General features: G+C 35.9%; 1 protein-coding gene across 1 annotated transcript in view; it reads right to left on the reverse strand.

Moving 5' to 3' along the window:
• The window catches only part of LOC150091674 (uncharacterized), a 133,718-nt gene that overhangs the window by 39,229 nt on the left and 77,653 nt on the right, over positions 1–16,836 (reverse strand). The window contains exon 6 of the mRNA XM_090376298.1: positions 4,291–4,455. Coding sequence (XP_090232424.1) covers positions 4,291–4,455 — 165 coding nt within the window. The remainder of the gene's footprint in view (positions 1–4,290; positions 4,456–16,836) is intronic.

Here is a 16,836-nt window from a genome sequence, read left to right on the forward strand (position 1 = left end):
ATGGCCAGACAACTGGGTCAGAGCATATCTGAAATGGCATGGCTGGTGGGGTGATGACGGTCAGTCATGGTTAGTACCTACTGAAAGTGGTCTGAGGAGGGGAAACCCACGAACCACCGGCGAGGTGTTGAACGACCATGGCTCATCGATGCTCGAGGTGAGCGAAGGCTCTCCCAGATGGTACGTGGCAACAGAAGGGAGACTGTGGCACAACTCATCAGTAATTGGAATGCTGCTGACAGGAGTAATGTGTCATGACACACAGTACATAGAACTCTGCTGAAAATGGGACTGTGCTGCGTAGCCGCAGGCTACTCCGAGTGCCCATGCTAACCACACTCCACCGGTGACAGCGCCTACAATGGGCATGCGAGCATCGAAACTAACCTTGAGTGATTGGAAGAAGATCATCTGGTGTGATGGATCATGTTTCCTGTTGCACCATGTGGATGGCCGGGTACGCGTGTGTCGTTTACCCGGGGAAGTGATGGCGCCTGGATGCACCGTAGGACGAAAATAAGCCAGTGGTGGCGGTGTCATGTTTTGGGCGATGTTCTGCTGGGATACACTGGGTCCAGCCATCCATGTGCCGGGCACTCTGACATTATCACTTACCTAAACATCATTGCTGACCAAGTACACCCTTTCATGGCAATGGTCTTCCCCTCTGGCAGTGCCGTCTTTCAGCAGGATAATGTGCCATGCCACACTGCCCGGATTGTTCGAGACTGGTTCGCGGAATGTGAAGATTTCCAGGTATTGCCCTGACCTCCAAATTCCCCAGACATCGATCCCATCGAGCATATGTGGTTTGTGTTGGAACAGCAACTCCGATCTGCGGTGTCTCAACCATGGACCTTACAGGAGTTAAAGGATCTGCTGGTTACGTGTTGGTACCAGATACCACAAGACACATTTAGAAATCTTGTAGCATCCATGCCTCACTGGGTACGAGCTGTTTTGGCTGCATGTGCAGGACCAACATCATATTAGGTAGGTGGTCATAATGTTTTGGCTAATCGGTGTATACAGTAATACCCCGAAGTTACGCGATAGGTGGGTCCGACAAAAATCGCGTAAGTCGGGGTAAAACTTTGCATATAAATACATATAAATTTTACTTAATTGGGACCAAGGACTAACAAAAACACTAGTTTAGAAGAAAAATATTAATAAAATTGCAGTTCTTTATACATATTAATACAAAATATGTATTAAAAAAACAAATGACTTACGTTAAAAAGTTATTTCGATGTCGATGGCTTCATAAAATCTAACAAATTCGTCTGACGACACAGCGCCTTCTTTTTTTCACGCAGAATTTCTTCGTAGCAAGCTAATAATTTTTTTATTCCTTGCTTTGTAGCTATAACGCGTTCTTCATTAGAGTCTATGTTTTCTAAAATTTTTAAGCCCTTTACAATTGAGCCCTTTTCAATTTTCAAACTGTCAAGTTTGCAATTGTCATGTGCTTTTCGCCGTTGCTTCATTTAGGCCTGTAGCACGTGCAATATCACATGGTCTTTCATTTCGCTCAAAGCGTTTCACAATTTCATATTTTTTCTCTATCGACAGAGGCGGACTGGCCATAAGCCTTACCGGGGAAACCCCGGTGGGCCGGTGTGATTTTGGCCATAAACCATAGTATGAGGCCACTATAAATTTTCCCGGGTAAGAATTTTTGACCCAGTCCGCCTCTGTTTATCGATAATTGCTTTTCTTTTTCTCTCTGAATCTGCAGTGTCTTCACCAGGACGCTTCCTTTTCACACTTTTTAATTAAGTATTTTACTCATTTTTAGGGAATAAAGCACAATTACAAAACGAGGAGGCACGCTTGATACGCATAAACAAAGCTGCGCGCATGTAGCAACTGAATAAACAACACCATAAAGGCACTATTAACATACACTATTAACACCTCACATTTCTAGGGGTTACTACCATAAAACAATAAAAATCCAGTTGCGTTTCTGCTAGTGAAATCTGTTATAAACTAGTAGTAAACTCGATCTAATTGCATTTGCGATTATACCGATAGCTGGAATTGTGTTGGTTTTTATGTTATTATGGTGAAATGTGTTTCCCCTTCACTGATATAAAAAACATAAAAGCAGCAAAGTTGAATTTTGTTCATCTTTCGCTCTCATTCTCCGCCGTCGCACCGTATATCGATAACATATGAAAAACGACCTTGAAGATAGTGGGCGGCAGCGTTGCCAAACGAAAAAATCAAGAACCGCGTAACTCCGAGTTCGCGTAAGTCGGGGTATTACTGTACTAATGTTCTATTTATCGAATGTATATTAGTATATAATATAAGATATATACTAATGGTATATATCTTATATTAGTATATATCTACTGCGTTTGGCTGTAGAGTCTCATAGTTGATGCAATGCCATTCATAGTAATGGATCCCCTTTGGAAGCCAAGCACACATTCTGAACCACAAATACCTTGGCTTAAGATCAGCTTATGTTCAAAACAAAAACACATTATTCCACCATAAATGCTATCGATTGAAAACAAAAAAAACTCAGCAAGTATCACGTTCTGACCTTTTCTCATTATTCCACAAATATCTGCCTTACAAGAAATGTTTTATCTACTGAAGCCCTGAAGTCCACCTTCATGCATTTTATTTGAACAGCACCGCACAATTACTACAGAACTGTTTTTGCAGCTGTGCTCACCAAGAAAAGCCTAACTCCTGAGTCACAGAAATGTCACAAGAATATAAAACAACATGCTTTTGATCACTTTCTGATAGAAATTCATGTTATGTGTCTATGTTCATCTCATCTCACTTGATGAACTTCTATCTAGACATATCAGAAAGTGATCAAAAGCATTCTCTTTCACGTGTCTCACCAGCTCCCAGACTTGGGTGCTAGAAAGGCAAGTAAAGGAAGTTTTACTAGTAACTAAAACAAAATAGCACAGATGTGACAAGTGGCAAGTTGTTCAAATATATGTACCAAATTTAAACAAACAAATAACTAAGGTTTGCTGCTCTTAAGTTCCCCCATCCCCACAAACAGGTTCAGTCAATAAAATGTTTCTGGACAATGTGTAAATGGAGAGTGTGTGTAAGATATATCATATTCTATGCTATGGTCATATATTACATTCTAGGCTATGTGCTTGAATTACATAGTCATGTAATTCAAGCACAAACATTAATAATATATATATATATACACAGAATAAATAATATATATATATATATATATATATAAAAATTGACTAATTATAATGTTAAGTATATTAAGAAAATTAAATTAAAAAAGTAGGAATAGCAAACATATGAGCAGCATTAATGCCTGAACCACCGCATATTGCTTAAAATACAAAATAAAATAATTTGATGCCAGTAGCATGGCAAACCAAATGAGCAAAAATAAAATAAACCATATATCATAAGATAACACAAAGGGGGGAGGGGAGGAGAAAGGGTATTGCAGAAGGAAACATTCCTAAAATAATTTAGAACAAGTCAAAATTTACAATATTATGTAACAAATGATAATTTAATTTAGAATCAAATATGAATTTTTTAAATTTAGAATCAAACTGAAAATAATCTAATGGTGCCCCAAGAATGGCATCCTTTAACTGAATTATGCAAAATATCATTTAAAAATGAAACGAAAGCCAACTACTATACTGGACTAAATGAAATCATTAACATAATGAAAGACTGACCATAATACCTCATCTCGACAGAGGACCACCAAGGCCAATAATTGTATTGGGAATCACTGCATTTTGAACATTAGCCAAATCCAAGCATACACGAACCAATACACTTACTGATCTGCAGATGCAGTGGCTTTGAATAATGGTGGTGTGCACTAACTAACCGACTCACTACTACCTTGTGAAATAAACTGACTAATTACAATGTTAAGAATATTAAGAAAAATTAAAAAAGTAGGAATAGCAAACATTGGGGCAGCATTAATGCCTGAACCACTGCATTTTGCTTAAAATATAAAATAAAATAATTAATTCAATGCCAGTAGCATGGCAAACCAAAAGAGCAAAAAAAAAAATAAATAAATAAATAAACCATATATCATAAGACAACACAATTTTTAATTTTGTGTTATCTTATGACAACACAAAAATAATAACAATAATTAAACTGAAAAGAAAGTACAGAATGTTCTGCTTTGTTCTTGTCTCTCAGTGCAACATTAAGGACTATATTACTGCAGTGTACGTTTCAAAAAAAAGTTTATTTTTATAATAAATCAACAACAGAATTAAACACATCCATACTTACAAATTCTTCATTGAAATTATTGCTTGTAACATCAATGGTTCTCAAATCAGCTGAAGCAGTAATGTTAGAATTTATTGACTCCAAAGCTTTCCCTTTACCTTTGCTGCCATAAAAATTACTAGTGGTACTGCTAGCATTTTCACCACAATGGCCAGGGGCACCCAACTATTAATAACAAGAGCAGTTATTAAAATTTTATTTTAAAATTACACAAAATAACATTTAATGTAACTTCAGAAGAAAAGTAACTACATGCAATAAGGGTGATTAAGTAGTGGGGGCACATCAATATATAATACAATTCTACTGATTATAACAGATTCAAAACAGGTTAGGTAATGTATGCAACTATGTTTCAGGTGTTTAATTATTAAATACCATCAGGAGTTCTTAACTTCTGATGTTTACTATCAACATAAAATTCAGTGCAAATATCCTTAAAAAATCCCAAAATTTTGAAAAGGTTCAGCAACAGTTCTAATATAACTTGCTATAAATGGTTGTTATAACTGATATAAATGAAACTAATAGAATATGTTTAAAATTTGATGTCAATCCAATTTTTTCTTCTTAAGTGTCCTACAAGATCATTTCCATTCATCTTCCTTTCTCTGAGATTGGGGATGGGGTGTGGAAAATATAAAGAATTTGGAAGTTATAACCTGAACCAGGTTATAACTTCCAAAAGCACTAGAACATATGCAAAAGACTTCACTTGAAGCTGACTTTTCCTTATTTGTCTAAATATCTGAAATGCACTTCGATGTACATGAATATGCCTAATGCACACAATACATTCTGTACATAATTTCTATACTGTTCTCCACAATGTTTTTCAGATTTGACTCCACCATATTTTTTTACCTGTAGAAAGGATACAATGTACAACTGGAAACCAGTTGCTGTTCAAAAAATTAGGCACAAAATTGAGCAATCCTGTGCATCTAATCCACTAAAACACTTTTCTTAAGTTTGTTGCTCAGTTCTTCAATGCTAGAAATAATGCCAACGTGTTATAGGTGAGCACTTTGAACATATGAAACAATGAATCAACCAAACGACTGTTCTATATTTCACAAATGTTTTCTTTATTCATACATATATATATATTTTTTTAAGATGCTCTGTTTATATAGGTGGCTCAACGTGCATGACTCTCCCTCCTTCAAATTTCTATATGTCAATTTTAATTAAATTTGATGTGGCTCAACAAATCTTTCTAAAAGAGCAATCTTCTTCATCCTAACAGGGAAGGCATGGTTCCTGACATTTCTCCTAGAATTTATTTACCACTTTGTATAGCGAGTGACATCACTATGTCTTCTTGACTTCTATTTCCTGCTAACCTCAGGCTGGTCCTGAGGCAGTGTCATCTACTGGCACCACCTTACACTAGTGCGAGATGATTTTTTTTTAATTATTTTTCATTTTATTTATTTATTATTTATTTTTTTCCCATTTTATTAACTTATTTTTATCTTTATCTTTTCTGAATTTTATTTTTATTTACTTATTTGTATCTATAATTTTTCTGATTTTTATTTTTATTTACTTATTTGTATCTTTAATTTTTCTGATTTTTATTAATTTACTGTTAAATTTAATTTTATTATTATTTTTTTTTTATGAAAACCCCAAACACGAAAGGTATCAAAACCTATAGTACTTAGTACCGTGCATGGGTTGAAGGAGAAGTATGGGGGGAGGGGGATGCCGGAAACTTTGCTCTAGAGACTAAACATGGGTTTCACCACTTCAAGCCTCCAATAAGCAAAGTGGTGGTATTTCACCAGTTGATGAAAGTCATCTACCACCTACTTGCTCATATTTTGAATGATTTTAACATTCAGTACGTGACACGAGGTTTGCTGTGGTTTGCACTCAGTTGTGGCCTGCCTCCTCACGGTGTAGACAGGTATCAAGGATGCACCACCCGGTGCATCCTTGATACCTGATAGCAAAGCAGCCAGAAACAACTAAACAACATAAACACATACACAGCATTACACACATTTCTGGCCTTTCTGCAGAGATTTTGTAACATCACAGTGTACCATGGCGGAGTTGAACTAGTGTTTGGGAGCCGCCTTACATAAGATACTATACATGTCTACCACTTTGTATACTGGTGCAATTAATGCATTTATAAATCATTACTCAAAACTCAATCATTAGGGTTAATATGAAATTTCTTCAAGAAAAGGATCCCTGGGTAGTATGACAGTAATAGCCATACAGTCAAGGCCAAAAAAAAAAAAAAAAAAAAATTTCATAATAATATACAGTCTGTCCTCGTATAGCACGATAGTTGTGTTCCTAGAAACACTCGTGCAATATAAACAACAGGCCCTATGGGAAAAGTGGGGTTAGGTGCCGACCACCCAAGATTGAACACACATTTGGAACCAAAACATTACCAAACACAATAAATAATCGGGTAATTTTAATCGTTATAAAGTACGTAAATATTTTATAACGATTAAAATACGTAATAAAAAATATAATATAATAAAAAAATTTTTATTATATTATAATAAAGTATTTTTAATACTAAAAACGTATTTTTTACGAATAAAATACGTATTTTATTCGTAAAAAATTTATTATATTAAATAAAATACTTACGTATTTTATAATACGTAAGTATAAATTATAATACGTAAGTCGTAATAAAATGCTTACGTATTTTATTTACACTTTGAATTGTTCCCGCTATGAAAGTTGTTTTTATTTTCTCCGCATTCTTTGTAATTCTCGGCGTTGCCTCATTTAGGTCTGTAGCACGTGCAATATCACATGGTCTTTCATTTCGCTCAAAGCGTTTCACAATTTCATATATTTTCTCTATCGACAGAGGCCGACTGGCCATAAGCCTTACCCGGGAAATCCCGTTGGGCCGGAGGCCGGTGTGATTTTGGCCATAAACCATAGTATGAGGCCACTATAAATTTTCCTGGGTAAGAATTTTTGATCCAGTCCGCCTCTGTTTATCGATATTGCTTTTTTTTTCTCTCTCTCTGAATCTGCAGAGTCTTCGCCAGGACGCTTCCTTTTCACATCTTTTAAGTATTTTACTAATTTTTAGGGAATAAAGCGCAATTACAAAACGCGGAGTCACGCTTAATACACATAAACAAAGCTGCTCGCGTATAGCAACTGAATAAACAACACCGTAAAGGCCAAGATACACTATTAACACCCCACATTTTACTAAAGCACATTTCTGGGGGTTACTACCATAAAACAATTTCCAGTTTCATTTCTGCTAGTGGAATCTGTTATAAACTGGTAGTAAACTCCATCTAATTGCATTTGCGATTACGTATATCGATAGCTGGAATTGTGTTGGTTTTTACGTTATTATGGTGAAATGTGTTTCCCTTTCACTGATAAAACACATAAATACATTTTCAGAATCTTCTTCATTCCTATCGTGTTGCGTTCGGTTGGGGTGATTCCGCGTTCGACTGCCATTTCTTGTAAACACAAAGGCGAATCATGCATAAGCGAATTCGGTTCGTGTTATATAAGATATCGTTCCCCTATTTATAAATCGTGTATGATCGAATTCGTGTAATGTAAACACGTGTTATACGAGGACAGACTGTATAAACAAGTAGATAAGATTTCTTATCTACTCCTCAAAAGTAGATAAGAAAATACAAACTATATGCTTTCCTTTTCCTACAGGTTGACCTTTGAATTTATAAAAACTGTCAGCCTCAACTACCTGTGAAGGCAACTTGTTCCAGCAATCAATGACTTGCTGGTTAAAAGAAAACTTCCTACAATCTAGTCCAAACCTCTTCTCCTGTAACTTGAATTTATGCCCCCAAGTTCTGGAATTCCCTATAACAGTGAAAATTTTGTTCCGCCTTCGTTCATTATACTAACCCTTCTCAGAGCCTTATACCTCAATCAGGTCACTTCTGAGGTGACTGGTTGCCAAGTTATGTAGCCCACATATACGGAGTACTTCCTCATATGGCTGCCCGTTTGCCAATCTCATTATGTGGGTTGCCCGTCTTTGGGCCCTTTCAAGAAACTCAATGTCCTTTTTCAGTTGAAGTCTCCATACTTGAACACAGTATTCCAAATGTGGTCTTACAATTGCTTTATACAGTGGGACTGTGACCTCCTCCATATCTCTAGAGGATAATGTTTGATAAATCATTAATAGGAACTCAATGGGCTTTCCTGGCTGCCTGTTTACAGTGACCAGAAAACTTCATATCTGCCTGTATTGTAACTCCCAAATCCCTTCCCTCCTCCTCCACTATTTTTAATTCACCCCCACCAAGTGTGGGGTTGAATTAAAAATTTGTTTGTTGATTTATGTGGATTGCTAATCGCCAAGTGCATTTAGCAGCACTAAAACACAGCTGCAACTTCCCTAACCATCTTTGAAATCTGCTCAAGTCATCCTGAAGGAGTGATACTTGGTAGTGATCATTAACTACTCTACCAATCTTAATGTAGTCTGAAAATGTTGACATCAAACCTTCTATCCCATCATTGATGTTATTTATGAAAATGAGAAACAACAGTGCTCCAAGAACCGATTCTTGGGGAACCCCACTTCTGACTTTCTACACCAATCTGAAGAATATCCATTAATCACAACCTTCTGCTCGGCAACCACCCAGCAATCTATCTTAGAAGTTTTCTGTAATCACGAATGTTCCAGCTTATACAATAACCTCTCATGAGGGACTGAGTCCTCATAATATGATGAAAATATATACACTTAACCACTTCAATGCTATTTACAATAGGTTATGCAAAGTAACAGGCAGGGAACTTGGGGGAGAAGGACAACCAAAATGTTTATAGTTTTATAATCACTGTCAAAAACCTACTTTTCATATTACAATACTATAAAAATAACTTTTGCATCAAAATATAAATACAGAAAGCAATGATTATCTCACTGGCAAAAATGAACATTATAATAAAAAGTAGAAATTTAAACCTTTTTTTACTGCACTTATTCTAAAATCATGTAGTGTTAAAAACATTTCTGAAAAGAAAAACTCCTCCAATATGAATGACTAGGAACTTTCAGACAATGAGGTACAGGTTACACAAAAATTTAAAACTCCTCAAGAGTAAATCATTATATATTCTGAAAGTGCTCAACTGAACTAGAAAACTTTTACTGCAAGAATTTTATTTCATATTGTTGCCAAGTTATAGCATTGTAGAATTCAGTTTAAAAAATAAATATACAGTGCATATATAAATGAAAATGTTAATACAGCAGATTCTCGATTTACTGGAACACTTCAAGACTCCAAATTAAAAAAAAAAAAATCAACCAGAAATTATTCAAGTAATAACTAGAATAGGTATAAACAGATATTTTAAAATCATAAATAAGCAACAAGAAGCGGCGTTAAGTCATCACTGGGAGATTAATATGCCTATTATCTTGCAACCCCAGCTGTCTTCACACCCACCGCTAAAAAAAAATAAATAAATAAAAGAGACCAAATTAGTTTGCTTTAATGCATCACATAGATTGTTGTGTTCTGTCGCACTGCAAAAAGACAAATTTTGTTTCGTTATTTACAGGGATGTCAATTTTTTTTATAGTAAAAAAAAATTCTTTTTTGTTTAGAAATTGCGAAAATGATGGGTAAACGCAAAAGAGTTACACTTTCAGTTAAACAAAGACTTGAAATTATTCAAAAGTTTGAAAATAGTGCATCTGCTAAATCTCTAATGAACTATTATAATGTTGGTGACCAAATCATACACGACATTGTAAAAAATAAAGGGAAGCATCGTATTGGACACGCGATGGTATGTGGCAAGTTTTTTTTTATCTATCGCCATATTTTTTACCTAGGTTGATAAACATTTTTCGATACAGTAAGTCCCCAACTTATGCAACTACAGATTTACATAAATTTGTTTTCACTCAATTTTTTTATTTATTTTTTTTAAAGATTGTAAAATTTAAAACAACAAAAAATATAATAATAAGCAATCAATAACAACGATCATGGCATGCAAAAATTGCACAAGTGAGATGGAATAGCCTTCCTTGGAATAGGAAGGCTATTCCAAGGAAGGGCAGAAGTTCAGTGAGTTTTTACTGAACTGATGTTAACTAGTTGATTTGCACATTTGGGATGGTTTAGAAGAAAGAGGTGATATTACAAATGCTAATTAAAAATAGTTTACTTTACTGCAGATATTTCCATGAGAATATCTGCAGTACAGGCAAGCTACAGAAACTGAACAACAGTTTCTGCAGATAGTTTTCAGAGTTCAGTGAGAGCTGGATCATTAACCTGTTTGTGCAAAAACGTACATATATTGTGAGTGGGGTTTCAAAGCCCACTCATGGTGTGTGTGTGTGTGTGTGGTCAAAATCCACACACTTATGTACAAACCAACTAGAAATATTCAAGCAAGTGCTGAACAGTCCACGCATTACCTGAATTAACAAGTAACTGTAGACAGTTTATAACACATAGCAGTCAGAATAAAGGAAAATCAGCAAAGAGGGCCCCCACTTGTTAGCTTCAGTTGTCTTATTTTGGTTTACAAAAGGAATGGTAACTGACACTAACGGGTACTGATATTAAATAAATTCTCGAGTTCTAATCTAGAAGTTGAAGGATATGATACATAAATAGATATATAGGATATTACTGCAACAGGAAAGTAACAGTGAGCTTTTCAGTGCTTTATCCATGATTTTTGCTTTTATCAAGTTTTTTTTTTTTTGTTCATTTAATTTAATTTTTGATAATTTCCTATCAAAATAAAAATAAATTCAATATTTAAAAGCATTTACGTACAAAACTTTCATTTTTATAAAAATTTAAAATTACAAAAAAAAAAAAAAAACCCCTTACTCCAAAGAGCCCACTGCCATCAGAAACTCACTAACAGGCCATGAACTGAGTCTACAAGCACTCCAAGGACTCAGTACCACATGTACCTAAGAAATCACATGCAAAAGGTCTATTCTGGATAGAGTCAAGGAGTTTAAGGATAGTTTTACTGGCACCATCAGATGTGGGAACAATATGTTATGGTAAGGTGGATTTGAGAATTGTACAGCGTTAGCAGATGATTAGAAGAAAAAGTAACATCAACAGTGAAAGAGAAGACAGGTTTTTTTTTTTTTATTATTATTTGTTGCATAGGAAGCAATATTTGTGATATTGCAAGAAAGGTTGGAGGTCAGGGTGATCCACGGTAAAGAGATCATCATCTTACCTAGAAATCTGAGTGCTGCTGAAGATGAGCTCTAAGAATAAATTTTTTGAGAAATAAGACAGGACTAAAGTAAACTAGCTTTTCTTTTCTCCACTGAAGAAATCTCCTGTAAATCAGCATTTCAGGGCAGGATCTGTCAAACTGGAATGTAGTTTACTATCATTAGCAAACATACGGACAGGATGTCCAATCAATGGGAGAAGGAAATGAAACCTTATTTAGATCACCAGGTACAAATTAAGAGCTTCAAAAATACTGACAGCAAATGCTTGAGTTCCTCCAAACTGTTTCACTGAATTATTACCAGTGGACTCACACTAATGGAATCAATACTGGTGATTATTAACACTTCAAGTATATGTGTGTGCATGTGTGTGTGTATACAATTATGTACAATTATGCGCGCGCGCGCACACACACACACACACACACACACGCTCCCTCAGAAACAACTGAGACATCTTGAGGGTAAACAATTTTGTTATTGGAGAGGAGGGAGGGGAAAAAAAAAAATGAACTCATATCATAATATATATATATTTTTTTTATCTTGAAAATAATGCAATAAATATAACCCTACTGATTGAGCAAAATCATTTCTTCACAGATACACATCTTTAGCTCTTCAGTAATTTTTTTTTCAGCTGCAACACAGCTCTTGAAGTGTTATCCCTATAAGAAGGCATGTGCTATAAGATCAGGAGAATGAGATGGCCGGGGCATATCTCTACAAGAAATCGGGTGATCTATAAACATTTTGTGTAAGAAATTTATATCTATAATTGACATACTGATTTTATCCCATCATGCTGATCCCACACTTTATCTTTTGCCAATTTCTTCAAATTGCAGTCAAAACTCCCAGATCATGTCACAGTAACATTCTGTCTTGAATAAAACTGCTTACTGTTTTCATTTGCAAAAACCAGTCTCAATAATCTTAAAAATTGAAACAGCATACCATACCATCACCTCTGGTGAATTAAGTGGAAATCTGTGAACTTGACCAAGATTTTCAATAGTCCAGCAGGAAACAATGTTTATGTTTTTGTTGGCATCGCCATTCAAATGAAAAGGTACTCATCACTCAGTTTCTTTTCAAGTTCAGGTGTTATCTGCTTTAATTCCATAAAGTACATCCAGAAAGTTATTCAATACATTTTTTCATTTGCACTGTTCTTGAACACTGAGCGTCTTATAAGGATGAAACTTTTGTACATGAAAAATATGTCTCAGAGCAAAAATATACAGGTGTTTCTTTCTTTCTTTTTTTTTTTTTTTTTTTTTTGTCAGATGCAGAAAGTCTTTCTTTGCATCATTTTGCCTTTATAAGACTAACGCCCAGCAAACGTAGTGTGTGGACACGATATTGTTTCGGATTCTGTTCAATAGACAAGTACACCAGTTTCAGGCATACTTATGGTACATGGAGCTTCCAGTGGCTTTATATCTATAACAGTACCAGTAGTTTTAAAACTGCCTATCCTCAACTTGATTGTATTAATTACAGCAGAGCTGTCCAAACCATGGCCTGCATGCAGCCCTCCCGTGGGTTAGGACTTTTGATTTTCACACGCGAAAAAATAAAACTCGTCGCAAAACACTACTTGCGAGTGGAAACCTAGCTTCTTCAAGTACATTTCATTGCGTCCATGCTAGATGTATTGTTTCAATGCACATGCTCTGGGGGCGGATCGTCGGTTGTTAGTTTCGTTTGTCCATTTGCCAGGGTTGTGTCACCAGTGCTCACCAAATTACCAGATACGCACTGCGAATGATTTCCACGTTATCTTCAATATACTTCACTTCTACTTAATAAATTACTACTTATCATCGAACAACCATGTCTCACAAGAAAAGAAAAATTGAAGAAAAGCGAGTGTATCAAAGCCGATGGGAATCAGACTATGATTACAAACAACAAGAATAAAATTCAATGTCTTGTTTGCATGCAAGTTTGTCAGCACCTAAAGAGTATAATGTGAAACGACACTACACTACACTACATTACACAATAAAAGATTTGAGATGTATATTGGGGAATCAAGAAGCACCATTATTGTGGAATATAAAAAGAAATTGATGCATCAAACGTTGCTAAACTTAGCAATGCACAAAGTTCTAGCCTTGCTGCTTCGTACAAAGTAGCATTGGAGTTAGCGAAACCAAAAAAGCCTTTTAGTGACAGTGTGATTGTGAAGAAATGTGCAATTGAAATGGCAAAACAATTTAATGAGCCGAAATTAGCCGAGAAGTTCGAAACAGTGGCATTATCTCATCAGACCATCGCAAGACGTGTAGAACACATGGAGCAATACGTTTCAAAAAAGCTGTGTGATTCAATGGCAAAATGTGGGTACTTTTCATCGTGTCTGGATGAAAGCACTGCTCATGCAGACGTAAGTCAACTTTTCGTTTTTGTTCGAACTATTCAGGAGTACTTTACTATTAATGAAGAACTGCTCAGTCATATCTTTGCATGGGACTACTAAAGGTACTGATGTTTTCGAAGCAGTTCAAAACTCTTGTGTTATAAACTATGGAGGATTTGATAAATGTTCCTGCATTGTCACTGAGGGGGCCAAAGCTATGACGGAGATTGGAATCAGGTTTTGTGGACTACTGAAACAAAATAATATTAACTGCCCTACCATTCATTGCATCCTTCATCAAGAAGCACTCTGTGGAAAATTTCTACATCAAGTCAAATGAAAGTAGATGTAAAAGTAACCAATATTATATGAGGAGGTTATAGATCTCTGACATATCGTAAGTTTCACGATTTCTTGAGTGAAATGGATGCTGCATATGGCGATTTGCTCCTCCATTCTGATATTCGCTGGTTAAGTGCCGGAAAATGTCTGGAGAACTTTTTTGCCATTTGGAAAGAAATATCCATATTTCTTAAAAACAAAGTGAAGTCTGACACAACAGAACTTGAAAATCAAATGCAAGATCCCACCTTTTTACCTGATCTTGCATTTTTAACAGATATGACCAACCATTTGAATGAGTTGAACTTAAAGCTGCAGGGCAAACAACAGAATATTGCCAACTTATATCATAATTTGAATGGTTTTAAAAGTAAACTGAAGCTTTTGAAACCAACATTGGCCAATAATATTTTTAATTTGTTTCCTAATTGCAAAAAACAATTTGAAGAAATGAAGATTTTTAAGAGAACATTTTCAGCTCATATAAAGTGCATTGAAACAATCATGGAGGACTTTGAGGATCGATTTGGCGATATTAAGGAAATTGAAGAAGATATTTCAGTTTTCATTCAGCATCGAAAACATAAGATCTGACCTCCAACTGGAAATGTATGATTTGCAATCCGACCCTTTTTATACTGGCAGAATCGAAAAAGGAGAAGTTTTTTAAAATTATTACCAAGAAAGCGCTATCCGAAATTGAGGGAATTTGGACTCAAGACGTGCTCAATGCTCGGGAGCACATATCTTTGCGAAAGCACTTTTTCGACAATGAAATTCATAAAATCCAAATACAATTGTTCATTGACTGATCACTTTCACATTTACTGTAATTGGCAACTACAAGCATTGATATTGATATAGCTACGTTAGTAAATGAAAATGAACAACTGCAGAGCTCTCATTAAAATGAAATAATAATTATAAGCAATTGTATCTTGTCTACTGTTTCAATAAAAACTTTTATAAGCACCACGACTTTCCTTTATTACAAAATTTTAAAAGTGCTTGCCAAACCTAAAGTAGGACTCTCCAAATATTTTAATATCTGTACTGTATTTATTATTCTGGATGCGGCCCTCAGATTGATCTTTTTTTTTTTTAATGTGGCCCTCTGATTACCTAAGGTTGGACAGCCCTGGATTACAGAATGCTCCAGCATTTCATAATGAACAGACCTACCAGGCCTGTTGCTCAATCTCATTAAAAGCAGACTCCTACTGCACTTGAACAGGAGAAAAACTGTAAAGAAATGTGTTAGTTGTTTCTGATAGACCTCTATGTTATTGAGATTGTTTGAACGACGTGTGTCAATTAACACACAAATTACCTTAATATTCCAGTAAGTGCTGGCATCACTTATCTGTGTGTCCAAGGTTTTGAAAATCTGAGGACACCATACCTGTAGCCATTGTTGTCTAATTTGGGCTTACAAAACCACATTCATCAACTGATATACCATATTTCCCCATGTATAAGACACACCTTTTTTCGAAAAATTTGGGGTATAAAAACTGGGTGTGTCTTATACAGTGGTTGTAGATTTTTTTTTACTTGCATTTCCCGCTTTTTGTCTTTGCGCTCATTGTTTCACACTTGTTACCGGTATATTAGGTTACATTTTGCCACGTTCTGCCCAGAAATGGCTCAGAAAAGATTTTCGTACAGTGCTGAATTCAAGTTAAAAGTGATCCAGTTTGCGCAAAAGTGAATGGAAATCGTGCTGCTGAACGTAAGTTTGGTCCTCCTCCAACTGAGAAAACAATCCGAGACTGGCTACGGGATGAAGAAACCCTACTGAAAACGCCACAGCAGAAGGCCATGAGAGGCAAGTGAGCAAAATGGCCTGATTTAGAGAGAGGGAATTGAAGATATGGATTGAGGAGCAAAGGGCAATTGGAATTCCTGTGTCCACAACGATGGTTCAAGCATGAGGCAAGAAGAATTGCTGATGAAAAAGAAGTTACTGATTTCAAAGGAGGACACAATTGGTGCTTCAGATTCATGAAACGGAATGGACTAAGCATGCGTACATGCACCAGACTTGCCCAAAAGATGCCTGAAAGCTATGAGCCGAAGGTTCTTGAATTTCATCGTTTTGTCATTCAATGTCGGAAGACACATCAGTTTGAGTTGGGACAGATTGCAAATATGGACGAAGTCCCCCTTCAATTTGATGTCCCAAGTAACAGAACTGTTGATAAGGGGGTGGAAAACTGTAACTGTAAAGACAAGTGGACATGAAAAGAGCCATTATACAGTTGTTCTAGCTTGTTGTTCCGACGGAACCAAGCTGCCTCCTATGCTGATTTTCAAATGCAAAACAATGCCAAAAGAAGACATTCCTCGAGGAGTGATTGTCCACGTTCATGACAAGGGTTGGATGGATCAGGATAATCAGGTTTGAGAAAGTTTGGAGCAGGAGACCAGGTGGGTTCTTACGCAAACCTGCCCTATTTGTGCTTGATCAGTTCAGGGCACACATAACAAAAACACAAAGAAGATTGCTGCAGAGCAAAAAACAACTTGCCGTCATACCTGGAGGCTTGACATCCGAGCTCCAACCACTTGATGTCAGCATTACCAAACCCTTCAA

The sequence above is a fragment of the Mastigoproctus giganteus genome, chromosome 1, assembly GCF_048544385.1.
Source record: "Mastigoproctus giganteus isolate SK-2022 chromosome 1, ASM4854438v1, whole genome shotgun sequence".
Lineage (NCBI taxonomy): Eukaryota > Metazoa > Arthropoda > Arachnida > Uropygi > Thelyphonidae > Mastigoproctus > Mastigoproctus giganteus.